The 13,819-nt window shown below is 30.1% G+C and overlaps 5 protein-coding genes across 10 annotated transcripts in view; 3 read left to right on the top strand and 2 right to left on the bottom strand.

Annotated features, from left to right (window-relative positions):
* Window positions 1-3,156: 3,156 nt before the first annotated feature.
* Window positions 3,157-8,510, top strand: LOC143194278 (UPF0764 protein C16orf89 homolog). Of its 2 annotated transcripts, none has more exons than XM_076400993.1 (5): window positions 3,157-3,551; window positions 3,630-3,767; window positions 7,694-7,952; window positions 8,009-8,166; window positions 8,220-8,510. In XM_076400993.1, exons 1-5 carry the CDS (start codon window positions 3,266-3,268, stop codon window positions 8,462-8,464), a joined length of 1,086 nt encoding a protein of 361 aa, XP_076257108.1. In that variant the 5' UTR covers window positions 3,157-3,265; the 3' UTR covers window positions 8,465-8,510. The 2 variants fall into 2 exon arrangements, with proteins under 2 accessions (XP_076257108.1, XP_076257181.1); XM_076401066.1 differs by having other exon boundaries at window positions 3,336-3,551; window positions 8,009-8,163.
* Window positions 8,511-8,537: 27 nt separating this feature from the next.
* On the top strand, window positions 8,538-9,609 carry LOC143195534 (uncharacterized). The gene is made up of 4 exons (XM_076402825.1): window positions 8,538-8,802; window positions 8,978-9,200; window positions 9,257-9,430; window positions 9,482-9,609. Exons 1-4 carry the CDS (start codon window positions 8,625-8,627, stop codon window positions 9,585-9,587), a joined length of 681 nt encoding a protein of 226 aa, XP_076258940.1. The 5' UTR covers window positions 8,538-8,624; the 3' UTR covers window positions 9,588-9,609.
* Window positions 9,610-9,619: 10 nt separating this feature from the next.
* RpL38 (ribosomal protein L38) overlaps window positions 9,620-13,819 on the bottom strand; it is a 62,347-nt gene continuing 58,147 nt past the window's right edge. For both annotated transcript variants that reach the window (XM_076404618.1, XM_076404540.1), the window contains exons 2-5: window positions 10,192-10,230; window positions 10,019-10,079; window positions 9,841-9,963; window positions 9,620-9,696 (exon numbers count right to left, since the gene is read on the bottom strand). In XM_076404618.1, the coding sequence (XP_076260733.1) occupies window positions 9,671-9,696; window positions 9,841-9,963; window positions 10,019-10,079; window positions 10,192-10,194 (213 nt within the window). In that variant the 5' untranslated portion in view covers window positions 10,195-10,230 and the 3' untranslated portion in view covers window positions 9,620-9,670. The remainder of the gene's footprint in view (window positions 9,697-9,840; window positions 9,964-10,018; window positions 10,080-10,191; window positions 10,231-13,819) is intronic.
* Window positions 10,811-13,765, bottom strand: sturkopf (lipid droplet associated hydrolase sturkopf). 4 transcript variants are annotated; one of them, XM_076401190.1, is made up of 4 exons: window positions 13,595-13,765; window positions 11,797-11,929; window positions 11,563-11,741; window positions 10,811-11,509 (listed from the first exon to the last, which is right to left on the bottom strand). In XM_076401190.1, the coding sequence occupies exons 1-4, from the start codon at window positions 13,748-13,750 to the stop codon at window positions 10,904-10,906; spliced, it is 1,074 nt and encodes a 357-aa protein (XP_076257305.1). In that variant the 5' UTR covers window positions 13,751-13,765; the 3' UTR covers window positions 10,811-10,903. The 4 variants fall into 4 exon arrangements, with proteins under 4 accessions (XP_076257305.1, XP_076257465.1, XP_076257456.1 ...); XM_076401350.1 differs by lacking the exon at window positions 13,595-13,765 and adding an exon at window positions 12,032-12,144; XM_076401341.1 differs by lacking the exon at window positions 13,595-13,765 and adding an exon at window positions 11,990-12,114.
* On the top strand, window positions 12,109-13,389 carry LOC143194160 (enoyl-[acyl-carrier-protein] reductase, mitochondrial). The gene is made up of 2 exons (XM_076400786.1): window positions 12,109-12,700; window positions 12,749-13,389. Exons 1-2 carry the CDS (start codon window positions 12,176-12,178, stop codon window positions 13,319-13,321), a joined length of 1,098 nt encoding a protein of 365 aa, XP_076256901.1. The 5' UTR covers window positions 12,109-12,175; the 3' UTR covers window positions 13,322-13,389.

Raw genomic sequence — 13,819 nt, 5'->3', positions numbered from 1 at the left:
GAGATTCATTGTCGTCTTTTGATTTTTTTCACTTTCTCCGAAAAGTGAAAAATGCAAAACAAATTCTTCTAAAAATGTGTAATAGTAATTTTGAATTATATTTGATTCTGAAGTCGATATCGAGCTCAAACAATATAAAAATAATAATATAATTTTATGACATATACACAAAAATAAATTATAAACAAAATAAATGTAATTTCTTGCTCGTACCGACTTCTAAGTAATCAGTTGGTAACAGTTAAAATAATATTGTAAATAGATAAATAGGTTTAGGTATATTTTATTTTAAAACGTTTTTTTTTGTGTTAAACATCTAAGTTTGATTATTTTTTGCCTCTTAGCGAGTTTCTTATTTATTTTTTGAAGTCGGTTCAATTTTTTATTTCTTTCAAGATGAACATCACGTTGGCCGATAGTTGAGAAAGTTGATAAAATTCTTGAACATGTCAGGGTATAAATGGAATTAAACATCGAACATAAATGGACAAATGAAACCCGATACCCCTTGGTTTCCATATAAATTTACAGAGAAAAATTTAGTGGCCAGAGTTTCCAGTTGAGTGTATCGCTACTGAAAGAAAACGAAATCTAGCCAATCTTGAAAAGGATGATTATAGGCGTTGGAAAGTGGATCATGTAGTACAGTAAAGTGCTACATGATCTACATGCCGCTAAAGTAAAAAGATCATAGATGAATCCTGGAGAAGCTTAGCAAACGAAGAAATTGTTCATCGTGAACTGCTCGAATATGACCAAGCCCTTAATTTGAGTCGTGACAGTCAATAACTTATTTGATTAATACGAAAAGCAATATCTTCCATAACGACAACGCGACTACATATATCTAGTTAATTTTAGTGATTGATTGGGACGTTTTGATGCATTTATCGTATAATCGGATCTTGTCTCATTCGAGCGTCATTTGTTTATATCTCTGAAAATTCTTTCTCACGAGTATAAAGCTAGTCTCAAAGTTTGTGAAATTCACTTGATTCGGTTTCTCGTCTAGAAACCTGAAGTTTTGAGAGTTTAGAAACCAGATTTGAGAGTTAAGGCATTGTAGTTTTACTAGAAGAGTGGGAAAAGATTATCGATCAAAACAACACATATATTATTAGTCAGTGTTTGAAATTTATATGAATAAATCCATTTTTTTTCCAATTCGTAATATCATTATTAAAAAATTATAATTTCAGATTCAGAGTAACATAAATAAATTACACTTATTTGTAACCTTTCTTTAGAAAAATTAGTAAATTAATGTATTTTATTAACAATATTGTCCATCGTTGGCTATGGAAAGAATAGTGAATACGGTAGTGTAGGACAACTCATTAAAACGTCTCCAAAGTTTTCTGAGCGTTTCAAAGACATTTGCATCGTATAACTTATGTTAGTATGGTCGTACTGAAATATCACTATGTCAAGTCTTGTAGTATATTGACAACTCCAACATTAATTCTTGTTGGTAATATAACCCAGCGATGGTTGCTTTATGATGTAAGAGCTTACAGTAGATCACTTTGAACAAGTCTCACCAGATTATAGCTTCTTGCTATGAATCTTCACTTTGGCTGTTAAAGTAGTAGAGCCTACATCACAATTTTCTGTAATTTGGAATGTCGTAGAGGTTCACTTTTCATCCCCTGTCACGATTCGATACAAAAAAAGTTTTTCATGAAAAATGACGATCGAAATTTCTTGACTTGTGTTCATACGAATACATGTTTTTACACCATATATATAGTAGATTACAGGGAAGTGAACAAGATGTAATATACGATGAGCTGTTAAGTGCAAGTGCACTTAAATAAAATGAATAACATTTCAATTTAGTTTGTTTACATGTACGTATTTCGTGAAGAAATACATTTAGCTAAAGTTTCTCTATGAAAAATAATTAATCATAATGCGAAGACTGTTTTCAATATTTTACAGGAATTAATGAAATTGAAAGTTGAAAAAATTAACTCAAAATAACATGTATCAGCATAATCTTCATTAAATGACCGATAATAATGTAAATAAAAGCTTTTAACCGATAGTATATTTCAATATCGAAGTAACAGCATCGATACGTCCACTTATGTACATTCACATATTATTGATGTTTGTCCTTTGTATTGGATGGATTGATTGGATTTGATGATATCCTTGGTATCAGATTTTTTCACACCACCAATGTGCCCTAAATATTCTCTTCTAATTATATACTTTTAACCTAGCAGCATTTATATACTTGTATATATGTGTTGTAAGACATATTCAAAACATGTACAATAGTGCCTACAATAGTGGCAGTGCTCATCCAATATTTTTAACAAACGTTCATATAAATATTCATATAATATTTATAATGCCACGATATAACGAGACTAACATTTTTATATACAAATTTAACATACTCTACGAAAGAGTGTTAGATAACTAGTTATATTTTACAATCTCTGGCATTATGTAAACCTTGAATATTATCCTATCCTGGTAATTTTGTTACATTACATCTAGAATGAATTATAATTCTTATATTTATTTTTAACTCTAGTTATATATAGTATATTAACATATATTTATTGGGAATATGTTTTTCGTCTCAGCTTCGCTATAAATTTTTTATTTCCTTTATAACTAATGAAAAAACTAGTGCTTTTATTATTTTTTGTACATGCGTCGAACGGGCCAACCATGTAGTACATCTTATTCATTTCCCTGTAATATTAAGGCGCTTGTTCGACTATTCACAGTTTGTATTGATGCACTTTACTGTAAAGAAAAGCAAAAAAACACGGCTTCCATTTCAAGGTATTTTGTTGGCACTACACTGGACATGATAAGAGCACTAAAAAAGCATGCTATTTACACTTTAGTGAAATGACAGATATTTTTGATAAAAGGGATTTAATACTAATTTTTTTAACAAATATGAAATACGATAAGGCTGTCGTGATTCACTGGCTTTTAAACCGGCTCTGAAATGAAATCAAACTTATTATAGAAAGCATACAATTGTATGTAATTATAACGATTATCTCCTTTAACTTTTGACTTTTCAAACTTCATGAAACATGTCAACATTTACTAAATGGTTAGGTATTTTTAATGCTGTACTGGAGAAGAATATGATAGTTGACAATTTCATCTAAAGCTAATTTAAATATGTTTTTCCAGTAAACAGAAGGCCTTAATCGCCAAAGAAAGCCAATTGTTTTGTTGTAATTCCTTAACGTCTTGTATTTTAATTAAGCGAAAATGTACCGCGACAATGCCACGCCTCCGGGGCGTTCTTTACGTGCGGAAAAATTACTATATAAAGGTTGAAGAGGGCAATTTTTTCTTCTTAGTCTTAATTCGACTCTTGATGCTACCGACCACCAACTGTTTTCTATTTATTTCTTTTTCCTTTTTTCTTTTGCCGTCAGGTCATTTTTGTTTGGATTACAGAACGATAACAGCAGTAAGACATGGACTGGATACTTCATTGGATTATATCGAGAAGAATTTGCATAGAGTTAACATAGATTGTTGTCTTGGGGTAGCGTTTGTTCGAAGTAGGTTTTACTTTTTTATTAAATATTGTTTTAATGTACTGTGTTGTTTAAAAAGTTATAATTTTTGTTTATTATTAGGTTTCATGAAGGACTGCTATCAAAATGGAACGCACATCATGGATAAAAGCACCTTGAAAATATATAACAAGAGTTCGCAAATTATTGAAAAAAGTAGAACTATTTTTGAAAAGGACTCAACTAATGGAAATGATTGGAGTAAGTACAAATACTCAATCATTTTCCTACACAGTTACTCATAAATAAATTATCAACCAATCACACACTCAATAATTGTTATATTTTATATAATTATAGGGTATTTATTAATAATTTTTCACTAGAAATGCGTTAACGTATCACTTACATAATACATATATTATGTGCTTGCATGTATTTTCTCATCAACAGATATCCATATCTATTGGAAAAAATGTGAAGTATGGAGTTGAACAGCAAGAGTTAAGAAACCTGACCTAACTGTAAAATCTTGCATTTGATATTTATCTATATAAAATAACAGTTTTCAATTTAGTATTGTTGTGTTATACAGTGTATACAAACATCAATCAAGGAACGCTCAAAATGTAATTTTTGACATCAATTATTTTTGTTATTTTTTTTGTGAAATCTGCTGGTGAGATCTAAATATATTTACAAACTTATGGTGTTGCTGTGCAGTCATACCTAACTTGTCGAATTTGACTTCAGTGATTTTCAATTCTGATTTGATACCAATGACAACGAAAGGTCTGAAGGATCAAAAAATCAAAGACAATCAATTGCGAGCTTAGCAGTTGGCGAACCAACTGTTTCCAAACGCTCACATGCGATGAAAATGATCCGAAAGAAGGGAAAATGGCTACCACATAAATTGACTGAAAATGTCAGTTTTATGTGACGTATTATGTACTATCCACATCGACACTGACACATGATGGATGCTGTATAAGCCATACAGCACATGTTTTCAAAATGCTGTAGTGCGAACATGGATTGATGATTTGATCGCCGCCAAGCCTTTCTTTCAAAAGTATCAACACGATATCGGCATATTGCATATTGCCAGAAAAATTATTGAAAGATGTAAAGTAAAATGCGATGGAAAATATATTATTAATATATGTTAGACCATTTCTTCCCAAAAAAGACCCTTTAAAGTGATAAAATGATTATAATACATGCAAGCATCTAATAACATTAAACATACCATTTATTAATAGTTTTGAGTAGGATTTTAAATTTAGAGGGAGTAAAATAAATAAGACGCTAATAAATACACCTAAATTACTGTTTGATGAAAAACTCAAATGTGACAGTATAAACCACCATTAAATCTCATAATGTGAAAATTATGGCCATTTAATGACACCAATGAAAATTACTAGTCCATATATCCAGTTTATATTAAGATCCGAATAAGGAATGTTTTACGTTAATCCTTTTTTTAACGGGTCACTTGAAAAAAAAACCATAGTAAAACACATTTTTTGGCAAAATTTTTTTTATTCAACATAATTCCCTTCAAGGGTGATACACTGGTTATAGCGACCCTCCAAATTTTCGATACCATTTTTGTAGTACGATTTCTCCTTTGCTTCAAAATAAGCCTCAGTTTCGGCGATCACCTCTTCATTCGACGAGAATTTCTTCCCAGCGAGCATTCTTTTGAAATCTGAGAACGGTGAATAGTCGCTGGGGGCCAGATTTGGAGAATACGGTGGATGAGGAAGAAATTGGAAGCCCAATTCATGGATTTTTGCCATCGTTTTCACTGACTTGTGACACGGTGCACTGTCTTGGTGAAGCAACGGTCCTATTACGCTATGTAATAGTCGCTGTTGATGGTCCTTTCTTTTTCAAAGTAGTCAATGAAAATTATTCCATGCGCATCCCAAAATACAGACGACATAACCTTGCCAGCCGACTGTTGCGTTTCCCACGCTTTGGAGCAGGTTCATCCTCTGCAGTCCACTCGGATGACTGTCGATTGGACTTCGGAGTGGAATGATGGAACCATGTTTCATCCATTATCATATATCAACGAAAAAACTCGTATTTATTACCCTAGATCATCTTCAAACACTGCTCCGAATCATCAACTCGTCGTTGTTTTTGGTCAAAAGTGAGCTCTCGCGGCACCCACTTTGCACAGAACTTTCACATACTCAAATATTCGTGAATGATATGATGTATATGTTCAGTTGATATCTTTAGAGTGTCTGCTATTTCATTAAATTTCAATTTACGGTCATTCAAAATCATTTTGTGGATTTTTTAAATATTTTCATCAGTAACAACCTCTTTTGAGCGTCCACTGCGTTCACCGTCTTCGGTGCTCATTTTACCACGTCTAAACTTAGTATACCAATCCTCGATGGTTAATTTTCCTGGGGCAGTGTCCGGAAACTCGGCATAAAGCCAAGTTTTTGCTTCAACTGTATTTGTTCCCTTCAAAAAGTAATAATTTATCATCACGCGAAATTCCTTTTTATCTATTCCTTTCACAATAACAAAAGTTGCTTCACTCAAAATGCTATAATTCACAACCTAATCATCCGACAGCTGTCAAATTTATACATGCATCTTTTGAGGGTTAGGGCTAACTAAAAAACATATGGATTTAATTCTAATAGCACCATCTATGTGTCAGGCCAGAGACTTTTCAATTGACCTGTTAGTAAATGTAATACACAATCAGTCAGCAATAATGATTTTAGCCGCAACATAAAGTAGAAAATATATAGTTTCGGCAAATATTATTAACTCATAAGAAAAACTGTTTATCTCCAAAATGCGGTTGTATAAGACACTTAATCAAAATAAATACCAACATTTTTATCTTTAATTTAGCAAAAGCTAATTTCGTAATAAAGCAATTACATTCCTGACGCAAAACGATAATATTTAAATCCTATAAAGTGTTTTTATCATTACTGCATGTAAACATTTACAATTAATTAAATTCTGGTTGTCGTTACAGCCCTAAAAGCGAGAATCTAATGCAGCTTGTGGATGGAAAATAAAAGTTCAAAAGTAATTGTTTTCAATAAAAACACTAACCTTCAACATTAAGTCTTCAAATCATTAACTGATATGTTATTGACAGTTGTCATCTATATTATATTACTTCATGTTTGTTAGTCTTAAAACAACATGTTGATAATTCAAGGAGCTATTTGTTTCTGTTTAAACATAATAAATAAAAGTTTTGTCTTCTGACATGACTAAGTAAAACAAGAATTAACCATTACACGCTACAATCAAAAGTAAAGTCATCTGAGACGAGAAAAGTTACCTAAATTAAAAGCACACTAGCTAAGCAAATGGAATGCGGTCTGCATTTAAGAATAAAAGTGGAATACCATTATAAAATGGTTTGTATCATTCCGGCTGAGTAGCGAAATAAAAAATAAATTCAATTTTTAATTTTTAAGATAATTATAAAATGAAGTTCTAATTGCGTGCCGCATTTGGCCTTTGGTGAAATAACTCAATAAATAACAGAAAACTCAACTCAAACTGAAAAATAACTAAAGAATCAAATACACTTCGTGGGGGCTATTCAATTGTTGCTTAAAACGCAGTGGCAAAAAACTACCTGTCACTTCGAAAGGATCACTATAAAAATTAACCTATTCAATATTAGCTAAAATACAGTAATTTAAAGCGTTTGTATTTATTTTTTCATTTCCTTTTTTTATATTTTAAAGTCTCATTTTACCAGCAAGGGTTTATCTGGACTAGACCTACAGTTAAACGTGAGCTCCGAATCACGGTCATCGGCATTACCACCGACTGGCAAGTGACAAACTTAGAAATCATTCCAGAAGAGATTCGATCTTACCCAGCCTGGTTACTGGCGTCACTGGGATCATTTTCCTTGTCGGATGTTGCACTCTTGCCTAAAGACAACTACAAATATTAAACAATCACAAACATAAATTTACGACCATGTCCCAGCAGGATTCAAACCCGCCACTATCGCAACAGTAGGAGGACCGTTCTGTCACCCGTACCACTGCGTCAACCAACCCGGCTTATATTTATTTTTGTATTAGCGTACTAGCTAACCAAAATTTTACCATTATTTTTGATAATATTAGGAGTATTTAATATAATATATGAATATTTTACTTTCGCAGAATTTAAATATTTGGTAGATGAAGATATTTGGTCTAAGGAAATGAAATATTCTTCAAAAACTCAATTATTGCCCCTAACAGTTGCACATGAAAAATACCAGCTACCATGGAAACCTCCAAATACAGATATATGTTTACATGAAATAATAAATGCAACAGAATCGTTTCCACCTAACCCTGTTCTATGTCTCATATCCAAAACGTGTTGGGAAAATGTATTATCTACTAAAATAAATTTTGGATACATTTTGACCCACAAGTAAGACTTTCAGTATATGTTTATTCCACTCACTACTACAATAATTCCAATTTCAGGCTACTTATACTGCAAGTTGCTAAAGCCAGGAATTGTATCATAAACGAAAAGATTTTCAAAACTCAGACGCAAGAAATTTGTTCCACATTCTACTCGAAAATATCGGAAGGCGAAGAAAGAATCGACGATCTTTTTGATTTGTTTTTGGAACAAAGTTGTATACCTTACATATTATTGACATTTTTGAAATTAAAATATTTTGTATTTTAGCATTACTATGTGGATACGAAGGTTATATAGATTTTATTCAAAATGAGTGGCTCTACTATATAATCAAAACTCAGAAAAATAATGGCTGCTTTACAGATGTTGTTGGTGATAATTTGAAAAGCAGAATCAAAAAATCTATGATATATTTTGAAGATGGATGCAACGACCATTCTACTGGACTGGGAGCGGCAGTATTAGGGTTATATTATAATTATATTATTAAAAATGAGTTATTTGATCAATAACATCACTATAGTAATAATCCCAATAAAGTTTAAATTTTGCTGCAAATATGTCACTATTATTACACCTTTTTTTTAAGTCAAAAGTCAGAATATTCTAAATAATAAATATATTACAAACATATAGCTTAAAGAGCACTTATATCAGATCAATTCATTTAACATGTTAGTTATTTTGGTGTTTGTGATCAATATCTTAAATATATCTTTGGGAACAATTGATTTAAATTCTGTGGAACTGCAATATCTTGCAGATCACTTAACTCCTGAAGAGTGTCGTCGATTAGTAGCTGCTGCGCATTTTCATAGCTTTGATCCACCAAATGCTCTTGATCAAGCAGGTATTTATAGGACTGAAAAACATTCACAAATGTGGCTATCATTTGATGACAGAAGGCCTATTCAGCTGCTATACAATATTAATGTGCTTTAATATAGATATTTTGGTGTTCAAATATTATACGAATTTCTGTTTACAGTAACAATAATTGTGTCTACTGGTTTACGTTTTTACAGAAAGGAAAATCCCAAAAGATATTCAATGTATTGAGCACCTCCACCATTGGAATTCGCAAAATGGAGAAGGGAAAGGAGAAACTCATGAACTTTTAGAACACAGATTAAGACAAATGGGTAAAATAAAATTAGCCAATTGGTTAGGAAAAACAGTGTTTCACCAGTTAAGTGTAGATTTAGAACATGGCATTAAAGATTCATTTGAAGAAAACGCTGGAACAAGGTTGATACAATAATCCTAATAGGGTATTTTTTAACATCAAGAAAACATTATTGCAGCACTGATATATCAATAGTCACAATAGAGCCTTTAAAACCAAGAATAGAGGATCCAACTCAATATAATGTTACGGATTCATTTTTATATGCTTTAGCCATAGGTTTAACGTTAACAATTCTAGGGTTATGTTTCAAATTTATATTGGACAAAATTGCAAAGCAATTTAAAAAAAGGTATCTTTAACCACAACAATTATATAGAATAATATATTAATCTCTTTCTAGGAAACTAAAAACATTTCAAACATATGATTTTGTTGAAACAGATACTTCTGGATCTGACCAAGAAGAAAACAAATTTGACGTTAGAACATATACTACATTGTCATGATAACTAGGGAAACCAAAAATAAGACTAGAATACTATAATTAACATATATTAAGTTAAAAAAGTAAAATACATCCCAATTTGTTTTACTTTACTTCTTTTACTTGTAAACCTGAAAAAAAGCATTATATTAATTTCAATAAACATAAATACTTAATATATTAATACCTAATAATATGTAATGATAATGTATAAAAATAAAGCTAATAATATAACGATGTATAATAAAAAGCAAATAAAATTTTAAAGTACTAACCTGGAGGTAACGACTGCTTCAATTTTTCAGCCTTCTCTTTATCAGTAATTACTAACGTGTACAGAAATCTTGAGCATCTAATTTTAAATTTAGTATTTTCAGGGTTTTTCTTAATTTTTACAGCTAAAACATATTACATAATTTAGTACTGTATAAATCAAGATAATTTAAAACTTACATTTAGCATCTTTCCTTCTGGCTTTAAGAAGGAATTCCTTGATTTCTGTTAATTCTCTAGGCTACAAAATATAAATTATAATCAGACATATTTCAAAAATTCACAGTTTATATAACATTATCACATAAACACATTTTATCTGGTAATACATTTTAAAACATAATTTAACTTACCATTTTTAATAGTGCTAAATACAAGAGGTGTTCTAACCTAAAAAGAAAACAAATGTATTAAATATGAACTTATAATAAATATAACATAAAAAGACCAATATTAATAGATTATATATGGTCGTGGAAATTATATTAAACAAAAATTTGTTAAAAAATATTGTTTAAAACTAAGATGTTTAAAGAATTATATTATAAATAAATATAGCACTTACCTTCCAGTACTGTATATAATCAAAAAGAAACTAATACGTTTAAGTTGACAGCAGTAGAATACAATACTTAGGCAACCACTAAACTAATTTTTATATTCTGTGGCCGATGTTTGTAGAAAAACTTAATTTTATTTAAAAATCATAATTGTTTATGCCTAATGTTCTTAATAGTCAAAAAGTATATAGGATATATGTTTTGTGCTGTATACATTGTATATACTAAATATTTTGTATATAAAATTACTTAATCTTTTCAATTTTATTAAGAAAAAAAATTTATGATCAAAGTATATTTATTAAAATTATAGTAATGTTAAATTGTTAGGAAAAAATTCAATCCAAACATTATAATTCACCAATAAACTTAGACGTAAAACCTGAAAGGGTATTTTGGACATAAAACCAAATTTGTATTTTCAAGAAGCAAGTTTATTTTTAAATTGTGTATATAAATAATATAAAATTATATAGAAACAAAAATTAAATAGTAAAAATTTTCTTTAATGGCTTATCCAGTCTGCTACAATTGTAGCAACATCTGTACTATAATGAAGCACAAATGAATGATTAATTTTGGAAAGTTCAGCATTAACATTTGGTATTTCTTGTTTTAGATTATTATAATAACTTTCTGGTGCCCAACGATCTATTTTGCTATAGTAAAATTTTAATTTATTAACATTTGCTATTATACTCTTGTTGTTCCTTTGATTAACATCATCCATTTCTTCACGTGATAGGAAAAAAACTCTTTTAAGTATTCCAGGTTGTATTAGTTCTTTTATACTATTCAAATGTTCTCTTGGTACATCTGCTATAAACATATAAATGTAAATCAAAATTGTTGCTAAGCAACTTGGTAGCAAATTTATAAGCCATGCTAAAATTAATATAAATCTTATATAAGGTAGAACAAATTTTATCAGAAATTTTCCATTTTCAGACTCAGCCATATATTCAATAGTAGGGAAAAGTAAATAGGCATTTTCAACCTTGTTTTTAATACTAATATTTTCAAGTATTTCTAAACACATATATGCTCCAATAGAATGACCTATAAGATAAACTTGGGCGTTTTCTGGAACATATTTATTAAAAAATTCAAGCTGTAAAATATAACATATTAATATCGATTATTTTAAAACACAAATATACTTGCTTTATGTTCAACTTGTCCACTTAATCCATATAAATGTTTATTATCATCAAATTTAGGAAATGTTACAGATTTGTCTGAAAAATTATGTCCTGCATGACCTACACACCAAACAGGTATTTCAGATCGCTCATACAATGTTTTAGCAAATTTTTGGTAAAAATTCGTTATTCCTGGGTTACCTAGATATGAATTAATTATTACTAATGATAATTATTGAATAATCAACCTTTATACCTGGAATGAGTATTATTATTTTATTAGTAGATCCTGCCGATTCTTCTATCCATCTTCCCCAAGTAACCACTTTCGTGCGAACATTATTAATTTCTACAAAGGCTTCATTCATATTTATAATTAAATGTTCAATCTAAAAGAAAACTTGATATAGGAAATACTTTGTTATTAATTATTGAACATTGTACTATACTCAAAACATTGGTATTAATTTAAAAGACAATAGTAAAATTACATTTATTATCAGACTTTCCGATGTTATCTTTGAATCAGCTGTTCACAATTGGTAAACCTAACATGAACCTAACCTAATATATTGAGGTCAAAGTTTGTCTATATGTATGTTTTAAATTTAATTTAATCTTGAAAAATAGAAAATATGTCTAAATTATGCAAAACATTTGTTGTTGTAAATAGACTTATGAAACAGAGTCATTTAGTTCCAACATATCAAACACGAATGAATAGTACAGCAACTAAATTGTTTTACACTGATTATGGTGATCCAATGAAAGTAATCAATAAACAAAATGAAGAAGTAAGGAAACCCAATGAGAATGAAGTCTTGGTTAAAATGATAGCCGCTGCGGTTAATCCAGCTGATATTAACACAATTCAAGGAAAATATCCATCTAAACCAACATTACCTGCGGTGCCTGGAAATGAAGGTGTAGGTAAAATTGTGAATGTTGGGTCTAACGTTAAAGAATTTGTGGAAGGAGATCATGTAGTTCCATTAATACCCAACTTAGGTACATGGCAAACTCATTTGATTGCAGCAAAAGATCAAATTTATAAAGTGCCAAAAAAATTGGGCATAGTTGAGGCTGCAACATTTACAGTAAATCCTTGTACTGCATACAGAATGCTTAGGGATTTTGCTCGTTTGAAGCCTGGTGACACTGTAAGAATTTTCTTTTAAATTTACCAGGAAATATAATTTCTTTTTTAGGTAATTCAAAATGGAGCAAATTCAGCATGTGGACAAAATGTTATACAATTATGTGTTAATTGGGGATTTAAAACTGTTAACATTGTCAGGGACAGACCTGATATAGATGAATTGAAGAATTATCTTACAAAATTAGGAGCAACATATGTTCTAACTGAAGATGAACTCAGAATAACAGACATTTTTAAAAGTGGACAGCTAGATAAGCCAAAACTTGCTTTAAATTGTGTTGGTGGCAAAAATGCTTTGGAATGTTCCAGGCATTTACAAAATGGAGGCTCAATGGTGACTTATGGTGGCATGTCTAGAGAACCTTTAAATATACCTACCTCTGCATTAATTTTTAAAGATTTGCAGTTTAGAGGCTTTTGGATGACTAGATGGTCAAAAGAAAATGCAACAAGTATAGACAGATTTGAAATGTTTGAAGAGTTGATCACTATGATGATTAATGATGATTTACATGCCCCAGCATTTGAATTTGTCAACTTTGATAATTATAAAGAAGCTCTACTTAATACATTGACGATAAAAGGAATGATTGGAAAAAAATATATCTTAAAATTTGAATAAAGTTATGCTAGTCTGTGCTATATTCAATATATGTTGTATAATGAATATTTATTAAAGGTTTAATTATCTTTACAATTGTTTAATTCAATAGATTTTTAAAATAGTTACAACACGAATATTGATGAAATAAATTTGAGCAGGTTGTCAAATAGTTTTTAAGTTGCTTTATTCTGATACAATGTTATATAAATACAAGCATGTATAAATAGAATTATAAAGATTACATGCATATGGAAATATAGTGAAATATTGGTATGTGTTATCAAAATGTACCTGTAGAAATAAACAATTGATAATAACTGAGCAAAGTACTGGGGTACTATCACAATTTTCTTTAAACTGCCGATTACTAAATAAGCATCGGAGGCGTATCGCGACGACTTTATAAATGAACCATATTTTAAGTGAGCTATTTTTTATAAGGAACATATCATGGTTACTACGCGGAGCTGGAGCGACATACCGCTCAGTAATTGGCAAAATCGTGTTCCAGGACAT

This window comes from Rhynchophorus ferrugineus, unplaced genomic scaffold (assembly GCF_030347505.1).
Source record: "Rhynchophorus ferrugineus isolate W39M unplaced genomic scaffold, kcgeb_rfMv2 rfM1, whole genome shotgun sequence".
Lineage (NCBI taxonomy): Eukaryota > Metazoa > Arthropoda > Insecta > Coleoptera > Curculionidae > Rhynchophorus > Rhynchophorus ferrugineus.
The sequence above is the reverse complement of the archived record's forward strand: the minus strand, read 5'-3'. Positions and strand labels throughout refer to the sequence as shown.